Source organism: Sebastes umbrosus, chromosome 17, assembly GCF_015220745.1.
Source record: "Sebastes umbrosus isolate fSebUmb1 chromosome 17, fSebUmb1.pri, whole genome shotgun sequence".
Classification (NCBI taxonomy): Eukaryota; Metazoa; Chordata; class Actinopteri; order Perciformes; family Sebastidae; genus Sebastes; species Sebastes umbrosus.
In genome coordinates this window covers 19,497,190-19,509,672 of record NC_051285.1, presented here as the reverse complement: position 1 = coordinate 19,509,672, position 12,483 = coordinate 19,497,190, and the positions used below count along the sequence as shown (strand labels likewise).

General features: G+C 39.3%; 1 protein-coding gene across 2 annotated transcripts; it reads left to right on the top strand.

The window, feature by feature from the left end:
* Positions 1 to 196: 196 nt before the first annotated feature.
* mpzl2b (myelin protein zero-like 2b) lies at positions 197 to 12,140 on the top strand. 2 transcript variants are annotated; one of them, XM_037748572.1, is made up of 6 exons: positions 197 to 314; positions 1,362 to 1,374; positions 6,604 to 6,773; positions 8,617 to 8,827; positions 9,083 to 9,251; positions 10,375 to 12,140. In XM_037748572.1, the coding sequence occupies exons 1-6, from the start codon at positions 246 to 248 to the stop codon at positions 10,571 to 10,573; spliced, it is 831 nt and encodes a 276-aa protein (XP_037604500.1). In that variant the 5' UTR covers positions 197 to 245; the 3' UTR covers positions 10,574 to 12,140. The 2 variants fall into 2 exon arrangements, with proteins under 2 accessions (XP_037604500.1, XP_037604501.1); XM_037748573.1 differs by lacking the exons at positions 197 to 314; positions 1,362 to 1,374 and adding an exon at positions 1,802 to 2,044.
* Positions 12,141 to 12,483: the final 343 nt, after the last annotated feature.

Here is a 12,483-nt window from a genome sequence, read left to right as displayed (position 1 = left end):
CTCTTCTTACCATTATAATGTTCTTTGTTGTAATATATTCTGTGTTTATAAGAGGGTATTAGTTATTGAGATTTTGAGGAACATTCTGTTTGTGACCCGTGATCAAAACGCTTTTTATTTGCTTTTACTCAATCTCTTAAGGTCACCAAACTTAACTGACTTGTCAGGCCCAATTGAAGACAGGTGGGAGAGCTTTAATTGTTTGGAGTCTTCATGCTGCCTGCTTGCAATTTCCACTGTCTGAGATGTCATTGAAAAGGAAGTTATGTGCTTTGTTAAGGTGGAGACAACATCTTGAGAAAATAAATCACTGCTAGACCTGCTTTTAGAAAAGCCATGATATGCAAAGCAGAATCCTGTACTTCTGAAATAACCTGCAATAGAGGTTTAGTTGCCCCTGTAGTGGTTCATGCACTGCTTCACTGTGCATCAGTGTCAAAGGAAGCATGTGAACTTATCACAGTCTTCAGTGTGAAATACTCAGATAAGTTCAACATTTTTGTGACGTGAACTGATTCAAATCAAAGTCCTCTCCACTCAAAAATGTGTTTTGCTTATCTTTACATCACTTGGAAGTTTGAGCTTCACTCTGCAGAATGGTATACTGTATGTGCAGAGTTTGACATTCACCTGCTGAGGGAGGAAAGTTTCTCACCTTCAGTCTGAGTTAAAGTCATGTATGCACGATTTGTGACATCACAAGAGTTTTAAAGCCAATCATGGTTCAACATGCGACTTGTTTCCATATGTGTGATGTTTAAACATGAAATCTTCAGTTCACATACACTGAGAATGGACTTCTTAGTGAAGTAGGAGACATCCCATGTCCAGCAGATAAACTTTAGAAATATTTGCATATTCATAGATTCAACAGGGGGAAGGGACTCAATGTCTTTTTTTCTCTTTTTTTCTGTTGAAAAACCATATCAGACACAAATTGTTATTCCAACAAACTTTTATGTTTTGACCATATCTGGTGGGGATGTCTAAGTAAATAAATGAATGAATGAGTGAATTTTAAAATGTAAAGTGATATGTCATATTCAGGTGTGTGATAACTGAGAAAATTAACTAAATTAAATGTCCACACTTTCGAACATCACTGTACATCTCAAACAAATGTCAGTGGCTCATGATGTTTCTCGTCAAACCTTGCCATAATTGCATATAGTCCTATTATTCCTGCAGAAATGAAATCTAAGGTATAGCCTACCTATCAAATTAAGCAATTCAGAGTATCTTTTTTCTTCTTCAGAGGCATTCAGAGGAAAATCAGTAAGTGTTTCGGGGTGGAACAGACAGTTTTAGCATATAACTCAGAATCTATATTATGATCTATATATATTATTATGAGCTAAAAAAAAAAAAAAAAAGGTAAAATAACTGTGATACTTACTTATTATGACATAAGCCTTGTGACAAATATATCTTTAGAAATCAGTCAGCTGCAGGCCACTATATAATACTATTGCCATCATACAAAATACACATCTTTAGACATATTTATTGCCCACAAAGCACTTGCATATAACACCAGGCCAACTATTTGGTTTAACTATTTGGACTTGTTTATGATACTATACTGTGGCCACAAGATGGCACCACTCAGCAGAAAATAAACTTTATAATTCTAAATGTATCTTGACCCTCAGTTATTAGCTCTGAATTATCGACCAAAACCCGAATGATCATGTTTGTTAATCCACTCTATAAAGCTGTGTGGGTGGAAACCAGGCGGAACAGTCCAGGTGTAGAGAGGCAGGTAGTGTAGGAAGGTAGGCTAACAGGTTATGCAAGAGGTGAGGGAGGAAACACCGCCCATCAGGTGTGTACTCACACAGTGACTCACATTGTCACCACCGAGGAAGATTCACTAAAACGGGCTCTTTTACTCCGACAGTGTGCGGCGACATTTGCGTTCAATAAAAGTACATGAAGGGACTTTTACAGAGGAACTAACCGGCTGGAGTCGAGGCAGAACAAATGTTTTCTCTCATGTATCGGATATGGCCTCTGCTTCTCCTGGGAGGACTCGCGCTACCAGGTGGGTTTTAACTACTTCCTGGAGAGAGTAGTAGGCTACTTTCTCATCGTACCTTGTCTTCTAAAACAGTGTTGAAGAGTGATTTATGATGAACCACGGCTCACTTCAGGACACCAAGAAGCATAACAAAGTGTGTAGGGTGTTGGTTTAGTTTCAGTTGGCCTAGAGAGCGACCTTTTACATGAATACAAGCGTCACACACTAGAGCCCAATGTGTACAATTATGTGTAGCCTACACATACTAGTATATGGTTGTGTTTGAGGCCATGGATTATTTCCTTATATTGTATTCTTACCCTTATATGGAAACACATTTCCTCTATCTATCTATCTATCTATCTATCTATCTATCTATCTATCTATCTATATTACATTACACTGTATATATTTATACCATATTTATCTGTTCAAAACGAACCTTAAAGGGAGATTTGTCAAGTATTTAATACTCTTACCAACATGGGAGTGCTTATAAATGTATGTATATATGTATTATTGGAAATCAATTAACAACACTAAACAATGACAAATTGTCCAGAAACTCTCACAGGTACTGTATTTAGCATAAAGAAATATGCTCAAATCATAACATGGTAAACTCAACAGCTGTCAGTGTGTCAGTGTGCTGACTTGACTGTGACTTGCCCAAAACTGCATGTTATTATCATAAAGTGGGCATGTTTGTAAAGGGGAGACTCGTGGGTACCCATAGAACCTATTTTCATTCACATATCTTGAGGTCAGAGGTCAAGGGACCCCTTTGAAAATGGCCATGCCAGTTTTTCCTCTATTTAACTTCCTTCACGACAAGCTAGTATTCATAGTTGGTGAAATGGATTCCTTAGATTTTATAGTTTCTATGATGCCAGTATCTTCACTCTAGCTTTAAAACTGAGCCCACTACAAGAGAGATCTATTGTTTTAACGTGTTAAAGAAATTAGTGGCATTAAAATGTATTTACGTTAACGTATTATTAGCGCGTTAACTTTGGCAGCCCGAAATTATATTTATAATATATCATCAATACATAATAACTGGTCATCACGTACAGTAAAAACATTTTCAGCAATATTCTTACGTTTAAGCAAAGATCGCTGTTTGTGTTGGAGATATAAAGGCCCAATGAATTACAATTATTATTAGGCTATTATTATTTATTTATTTATTTTCAGAACAAAAATTGCGTTTAGGAAGTCACAGTGATCTACAGATTCAATGTGTCAGCTTTACTATAGATATTTGATAATCACCATTTAAAGGTAACATATGTCAACAGCCTGAATTGCTGTTGAATTAATCCCAAACACTGCAAAGTTATGCCATGGAGGCATTAATATTTGGCAAAAGCTGGAAGACTAATTTACCAAAGAGAAAGTAGGGATACATACTTAAAGCTGGTCTCTATGCCCAGATGAGGAATGAAATGATGCACCCTCCCTTTTGCTGATCACTGTAAGTTTGTGAGGGAAGAGTGGTTAGATGATCAATCCCTTTTGTTTCAAAGTCTACAAATATGTTTGTACTGTATATTGAGGTCACTATAGAGGGAATGCTGTGGAACTTGAGGGCACAAATTACTATTTAGTTAACTATTCAACTATATAATTCCTCACAAATCCTATAATTTATACCACAAATCCAGATGTGCCAACATATTCTGTTGGTATAGACTGGTATAATAAGGACTGAAATCCAGTGGCAATTTTCGTGTTATTTAGTGTCATACAATACGTTTTGTCAAAATTCATAGAAATTTAAAAAATGGGTCCAACTGCATGATGAGTGAGCATTGATATACAGCTTGTTGGCTTTGAGGAAGACACATCTTTCTGTGGTGTTGACATCAGATTTAGTTTTGCTCAAATAGCCTTCCAGTTGTGAATAAGAAAGAGGAAACACCTGGCATGGTGTTCTGGGCTGTGGTGGGGGATGTTTATGATTATTATTATGATTATTATGATTGAATGGTGGCTCTCCCTTTGCTGGAATTACAGACAAAGTCAATAGCAGAAATGGTAAACTTTTAAACTTATGGTTGAAGCCAGTCATTCATAGAACATCTACCATGAGAGAAGCTATCTGAACATAGTTACATTTAAGGCCGTCTGTCCGATAAGCACTCTCATGGCGTCACAACGGATAGATAACTTGGAGCAGGCTTTGTAACACAAGTAATCATTCCCAATGTTCCCAGGCTCTTTTCAGTGAGGGAGATAGTGTGGAAGAACTGAAACTAAACTAAAAGTAGCACAAACCTGTTTTTATTGGCAGCGTTAACCTGCAAAGCCTTGGAAAGGGTTGGAAAGCTTTTCAGAAGCCATTGTTGCTATCATTGATATATAATCGGGCAATTACAACAGTTACAAATAATTTTGCTGGGCACTGAAAGCATTTGATAAATCCCACTTCCAGTTTTGATTCTGCTCATCCATCTCGTTCCTTTATCAGTTCCTTCCTGATACGATGTTAGCTGTTAAACAAGCTCATACAAGTTTTATGGGGTTGTTTCAGTTTAGCTGCTCAATCTGTGTTAGGCAAATACTGTACTGTCCACTGTACAGGAAACCACACTAACATGATAATATAAGAAAAAATATAGTAGAAAAAGAATCACTAGTGTTATCAAACTACTTTGTCAGCCTACATCTAACAAATATGATCTAAAATAGATGAAATAGGAGAATATTTACATTGTTTTTGCAAAACATCTGTTTGCCATTTAGGTTTTCGTATTCAGGGAGAAATATTATGTGCTATTGAGGCTTCCTGTATGGATTTAACCATAAGTATTGGATGCACGCGTCCCTAAAATAATCACAAAAACAACACCGCTGTGATTATGGTTTCCAAACAAAGCTTGCATATCGCTGACAGTCTTTGTTGAAATGAATGTCATTCAAATGTAGCATTTGTCCTTTGTGGCACAGTTTGCTCAAAAACACTGACCCATTCAAACATATTTTTCCTTCTATGGCTACAACCGTGTGTAAAGGCATCAATAAGAGGAAGGGATAATGTTGGAGCCAAACAGGCATTAGACAAAGAAACCCATTCTAAATGGACTTCTAATAAGCAACATATGAATAAATAATCTATTTGGTAAATGGTAAATGGACTGCGTTTATATAGTGCCTTTCTAGTCTTCCGACCAGTCAAAGTGCTTTACATTACATGCCAACATTCACCCATTCACACACACATTCATACACTGATGGCAGGGGCTGCCCTACAAGGTGCCAACCTGCCCATCAGGATCTAATGTAACATCACACACCGTTGGAACGGTCTTCCAGAGCAATTTCGAGATAACTTCTGTTATGATTTGACGCTATATCAAAATAAATTGAATTGAATTGAATTGAATTTGGGGTTCAGTATCTTGCCCAAAGACACTTTGACATGCAGACTGAAGGAGACGGGATCGAACAGCGATCTTCCGATTAGTGGACGACCCGATTTAATAAATAGATTAAGTGACAAAGAAAGTAAAAGGAGGAATTCATATGTCTACAAATTGAATTTAAACTTTTACATTAAAGTATTCAATCATTGGAGGTATTTCAAAGGATCTCTCATTGGCTGACACCTGAACTTAATTGCTAGAAGAAAGAAATATTGAAATTTCTTAAAGGAAATATTTAAGATTTTTTTTATCCCCTATTTTTTGTCCAATGCCAGAAAGTAGATCTTAGTGATGGGTTAGTTTTCGATTTGTTAAATGAATCCCTCTTTTTATCTTTCAGTTGGATACAGTCATACTTATTTTATTTTATCCCTTCCTGTCCAGGATTAGAGAACATTCTTGGCTTCTTCTTCTCTGTGGTTCATTAGAAGGAATGCTTTAATCCGCAGGTCTGCTCATCACTGTGTCTGACAGTGTGATGCAGATTTAGTTCAAATATTTAACTTTACTAGACCCGTTGAAGGAGATGAACAGTTGTCAAATATAGTACACTTAACCATGGTTTCAAGTCAAACATGATGGAACATTGTTCATTTTAGGTCACTAATAAGAAGTTGAATAATAAACATCCAAACCTGCTCTTTTCACATAATTTAATAATCCCTGAGTTTTTAAGGCATCTCTAAAGGCGGTGCCCATCTAACCCTCTGTACTCGCAACATACATGCAATCATTAACCCGTAGTAGGTGTAGCTGCTATTTGAATTACTCACTGGAAAACCAGGTCTTACAATCTCAAGTAGTGGCTGTAGAATAGATTGGGGCAGCTGTCGTCACAAGAAACGGACTCACAGTTTATACTGTGGCTACGAAGACTGAACACCAGATATATCTGAGGCTTTCTCTGTCACTTTGCTCTCAACTGTCAAGGATGTTTCTGTATTAAATAAGTAATGATAACTATGGTGCAAACAGCCCTGCTTTTGTTTGCATAGTTTAACAAGTTGCTCTGAAACTGAGGAGTGAAATAAGAAAACCTGAGCAGTTTGAGCTATAACTTTGTGCTCTATGAATGAGTCAAGTAATGGAGGTTTGTGTGAAAGGTTATGGTAATGTAGATGAGCATTCTTTCTCGTTTACTTGTCTTTATTACAGGGGTTCGACATGTCAGTGGAATGGAAATATACACTCCAAAAGAGTTGGAAGCGGTCAACGGGACATCTGTGAAACTGAAGTGCACCTTCACTTCAACTCACCCAGTGTCGACTAAGTCCTTCACCGTGGCCTGGAACTTCCGGCCCATAAATTCAGGATCTGATGAGACGGTGTGTAGAAATTGTGTTCTTATGAAAAAGCTTTGAATGTGTTTGTATTGTATTTTAAAGAGGAACTATAATGCTTTTGTGCCTTTTCCATTTCCTTTAGTGTGTTATATAGTTTTATGTGCATGTAAAAGGTCTGCAAAGTTGCAAAGCCTAAAGTCTACGCCAAAGGGAGTTACTCTCCCCCACAGAAACACTGCTCCTGAAATGCCTTGCTTGAAGTCCCGCCTTTTCTTCCGTAACGTGGTGATGTCACCAAGTAACATTTGCGTATTACCTGACTAGCGCATAGTTTGTTACGCCCTCAAACAAAGCTAGTTGGAGCGGAGCAGGAGCGGAGTCCGAAGAGTTTGGTTCAGTTGACCAATCACAAAAGAGTGGGCCAGCTGACCAATCAGAGCAGACTGGGCTTTTTTGGGAGGGGGGTGGAGCTCAAACAGAGCGTTTCAGACAGAGGGTGAAAAGAGGTGCTGCGGCACAGCCGGTATGAGAACAATAAAGTGTTTTTTGATCATTAAAGTATGTAAACATGTTCTAGTATAAGCCCAAAATACAAGTATGCACCTGAAAAAGAGCATAATAGGTCCTCATTAATGTCATTATTAAAGGGACTGTTTGTAACTTCTTACACGTATAAATCACTCGGGTCGGTGTCCCATGCGCGCTCGCGTATGCACGCTTGCGTGTGGCTACGCTGTTCAGACAAGACTCCAACACAAACTACACGGAAGCACCAAAACTGCAAAGTTATATCTAGTGAAGCTCTGAGAATATCTTGTGAATGTACAGTGGACGTTTGTGCAAAAATAACTGCTGCAGCTCCTCCAGACCACCAGAGGTTTCCCGTGTCTTGTGACGGGGCTCCGCAGCGAGAAACGTTATCGTCTCCCACCGTGTGCCGGTGTCTCCCTCCCACCGCGGTCGGGAGGCTGAAGCAGGAAAAGCCAACACTAGGATCAGCATTGATTCATGGAGAGACCTCCATCTGGTCAGCTAACATTACTGCCAAGCAGGTGAATTATAGAGTGATATTGTGGTTTTAGCTGATGTGTGTCGCCTCACTGTTTTGAGCGATGCTCGTTCATGTCTATTTAGAGCGAGCAAGCGCGAGCCCGACGCTGACTTTCATTGACTTAACGGCCACAGGTGTCGCTGTTAACAAGCATTTCTGATTCTTACAAACAGTCCCTTTCATGAAATCCACTCGTGATTTTTCTAGAGCCTCTAAAGTGTTGAAGATTTTCAGATAAATAATTATACATCTGGATCATTTTCTCATCTCCATTCTTGTAACAATAGCCACTCAATATATTTGCCCTCTTTTAACAGCTCTCATTGTAACAATCTTAAACTGTTGATAGCTGGCTCCTCCACACTTATGCAGAATTCAAACAGGGGTAGCAACTCTCAGGAGAAAATAATAAATAATGTCTTGTATGCACATGTCAAATGCAGAAGAGAGGAGCCAGTGGCTGGCATGCTGCTATGGTGACACATACATTCAGTACACTACTTTATGTCTCGCTTTTAAACAACATGAGATGCATATCTCCTGGTAGCCACATGTGGACTATCCCGCAGCACAGTAAACATGAGGTTACTGCCACTCAAAAGGCTGGCAACATACATGGCAATAACACACCTCAGTTCCTGCAGATATCAATGCCACTGTTCCTGAGTTATTGCTCCAAGCTGAGCTGTGGTAGATACGACGCTATGTTTGCCGTCACCACAGCAGCTGCGTTTTTGTAGGTTTCCTATAAGCAGAATTTTCTCATGCTTGCTAATTTGTTTGGACTTCTACACTCTTTGCAATTTTGCTGGTCTGTGTGTGTTTGTTTGTCAGGTGTTTTACTACCAGGGTGAACCTTTCCCTCCCACGGAAGGGCGCTTTAAAGGCCATGCGGTGTGGTCAGGAGATATTATGAGACGGGACGTTTCCATCACCCTGCATGAGGTGCCTCCGACCTTTAATGGCACCTACAGCTGCCAGGTGCGCAACCCCCCAGATGTGCACGGCAGCAGCGGAGAGATCGTCCTCAGTGTCGTCAACAAAGGTCAGACTGGCAGCACGGCACGCTTGGGGGAAAAGTCTGTCACATTTCATCAGCATCACATGTACTACAGCAAGAGAAAATTCAAAAATATTGGAGGAGCTTTTATCTAATTTTTGCTTTTCAGTCATTACCATTTTCAATATGTATTTAGAAGGTGGTTATTTATTTGACCTTGTAGAGAAATTCTGCTGTATTACTCAGGCCTTTCCATAGGGTCTCTCAGTTATCACTGATTTTGCGCCTTGTTGTTTCTAGTTTCCCTCTCTGAGATCAGCGTCCTGGCAGCGGCAGTCGGAGGTGCCTGTGCTGTAATCCTGATCTTCCTCGCTATCTTCGTGGCGGTGAGGTTCTACAGGAAAAAACGTACGGAACCCGACATCGAGATGCAGCCGCGGGAACAAGTGTGGAAGGACCCGACCGTGTGGTGAGGTCCAGGAGCCGGAGCTGCTCCTCTTCTTCTCGGGACTGGTGTGGAGTGTGATTGGCTGTTTGGGGGTCCACTCTGCTGGAAAAGACAAATGAAAGTTGAGGGTGGGGACGCATCTTTTTCTTCCATCTTTGCTCCTCCAATGTGAACCGATAAGATATTATTATAGTTTATTTCCTTCAGTATTAGAGATATAATGTAATGTATTTGTTGTAATGCCAAATCGTTATACACTTTTATATGTGTTTACCAAAAGTTGTGAGTCATTACTAACTTAATTTTATTGAGAGTTTTTAAACTGTTGTTTCAAAAGGAGATGTAAATATGGCGGGGGGTTTTCTAACTACATGCTGGAGCTTGTTTCTTGTTTATTGACCTCAATTCACAGCAGCAGTGCTCACTGCACCAATAAGGCTGTTTTGCAGTTTTCTCTATTGATTTGCTCTTTTATCATATAACCATGGGATTTTTCAAAATCATTAGTTATTTTATGATGTGTTTTATAGAATTAAGCCTTAACTGAATCTTCACTTGAAACATATAATTGATTATATCCCTAAACAGCACAAAGAGCACTTCATACATGATACTGCTGCGGTGAATTGAGTTATATCCTCTCTATTGCCTGCTATTGAGGGTTTTAAGTCTTGGAGCTATGGAAGATAAAAGCTGATGAACTTTTTTCCTGGCAAAACAGCTGCGATAACAACTGCTGCTTCATAGTATGTGCCGCTTTAATTTGTGAATACAGGTGAAGAATTTTAGGACCCAGAGAACCATGAACTGGTTTTGGTGGAGAAATGCTCATGAACTGATAGTTTTGGTCATCTTCGTCCGCGGAAGGACGCAGTACATCAATTCTCTGTGGTACTCTGGCTGGGTTCGTTTCAAGCTTAGGATTCTGGGTATTGTATTCCTTAAAGTCTGTATCTCTGTTATTTTGGCAATGGACGTTGGCTAAGGTAACTAGCGTGGGTCTTTTGTTATTTGCTGCGCTTTCCATGCGGCCAGACATTCATGAGTATCCTGTTTCATTGTTTACGTGTGTGTGTGTGTGTTTGTGTGTGTTTCTGTATGCATGTGTGTGTGATTGAATTTGTTTTGCGGGGGGTTTCGTCAGTTCACCCGAAGAGGCTATACATCTGACAGTTTTAAAGAAGGAGAAAGAAGTTGATAGCTCAGATGATGAACAGTCTGAACCCAGCAGTGGAGATGATGAGGAAGAGGAAGGCCTTGAAGAGGATGACGACGACGATGATGATGATGATGATGATGACGACGACGATGACGATGATGATGGTGGTGGTGGTGATGATTAATTGGACGCACTCGATTGATTAGAATTGCCTATCCCGTTACAACATCAGCCTTATTGCTATTCGTTAACATGATTTAACAACTTGTAATTTATTCTTCAGAGCTCAGTGCATTATGGTCACTGAATTACAGCAGATATTACCGTAAATATCGTCTTTTTTATTAAACACATTCTTCTTTGTTAAAACCTGGCACCTACATTTCCCACAATGCAACTCGACTGCCGACAGTTCGGACAGATGCTGTGTTCCATTTGAACTGGGAAGTCAGAATGTCCATGTTCCTATTTGGAATTTCAACTGGACCGCCCTCTGAAGTCGGATTCAGACTCTGAAAGTCAGACAAACCTCACTAACCCCGACCTCAAAAACCAAGATGGCTGCTCCGTGCATCAACACTACAAAAAGCTTTAGTAATGTACTATTTATAGCACTTCTGTCATATTAGAGTCTCATTAAATCAGTCGTACACACAGTACTGTCCAGCTTCTATCTGTGGACATGTTGCTATGGTGATTGTGTGCACAATATACCAGAGTAATGCATGTTATCAACTGGTATTGCCAACAATAGCTTATAATGGCTAACCTGGCTGGAGCAAACCCCATTAAGTTTTCTGACTTGTTGTACTGGAATGCGGTCAACTCGGGTGTGACGTCATTCCCAGCTCTGACTTCCAATTTCTGAGGTAAATGGAATGCAGCAAGAGATTCGGATGTGTTTATGCTAGTAGCGGCTAATGTAGCCTTGAGCTTCAGAGCCAAAGAGGTCTGGCCGCTTCTTTGTAACTCCAAACAAGATTGATTTCATTTTCAAACTTTGAGTCTTCAGCACCAACCAACGCTGACTCAAGTAACATCATGTGAGGCAGTATCAGACTTCACTAGGCTCCCTCTGGAGCCACAAATACAGTCACATATGCAGCGGTACTCCCCAACACCTGTAAACAGACTTTGATGTGCAAACCGGCGTTCCCCTTTAATTTCTATGTTTTATGAATGTAGATTGATGGATGTGAGTTTGTTGTACATGACTGCTGTTAACTTTGCTTCTTTGTGCTAATCTGACTGGATTTCCATACCGCTGCTGCTGGAAAGCTATTTGCCTTAGATCAATGTTGTGAAAACTCATGAATTTTCATGTTGAATTAATGGACTATAGATTTTTAAAGAGAAGAGCCAGTTTAATTTGGCTCATTGCTAAAACCACCCCATACCAGTGCAGAAAGTGTTTGTTGAACTGTGGCATTGCCAGATGATTCTCCTCTTCAATTTCTAAAAGCATCAGCCGAGAGTAGACAAATCATCATTTTAAGAAATAAACTGTGTCATAGTGCATTATTTTTTGTTATATTTTTGGCTCCCAGAAAGTCCATTGTGAAGATTTATGAGTGATAAACAAAGCAAGGTGTTTACTGCATTGGCAACATTGCACAAGTGATTTTGTATTTAGATTTTGTACATAATGTAAAATAAGCAGATCTTTACACTTTAAAAAAAAAAAGTCCTGAAATATTGTCATATCTATCTCTATTAAGTAACTGTGGAATAAAGAACTGTTTTTGAAATTATTAACTAGCATGACGTGTATGTTGATAAAAAATGTTGATTGTGTGGTAACAGATCAGTTGTTGAGGAGAAGAGACTGGGTGGGGGAGTGTGAAATACCAACCCTCAGCCACTCCTTTATGTGACAATGAGTTACAGTCACACTTCCTGGCCTATAAAACAGACTAAAGATCACAGTTTATTCACTTTTCTGATCTAACTGTGTAAAAATGGAGCTACCTGTCTTGAAAACAAGTTGTTTTTAATCGTAAACAGGTTGAAATAATCTCATTTGTTTGAGTTGTTTTAAAGATTTTAAGGATCAGTTAACACCTACTGAACAATCATGAAAATGCCACAGGCATT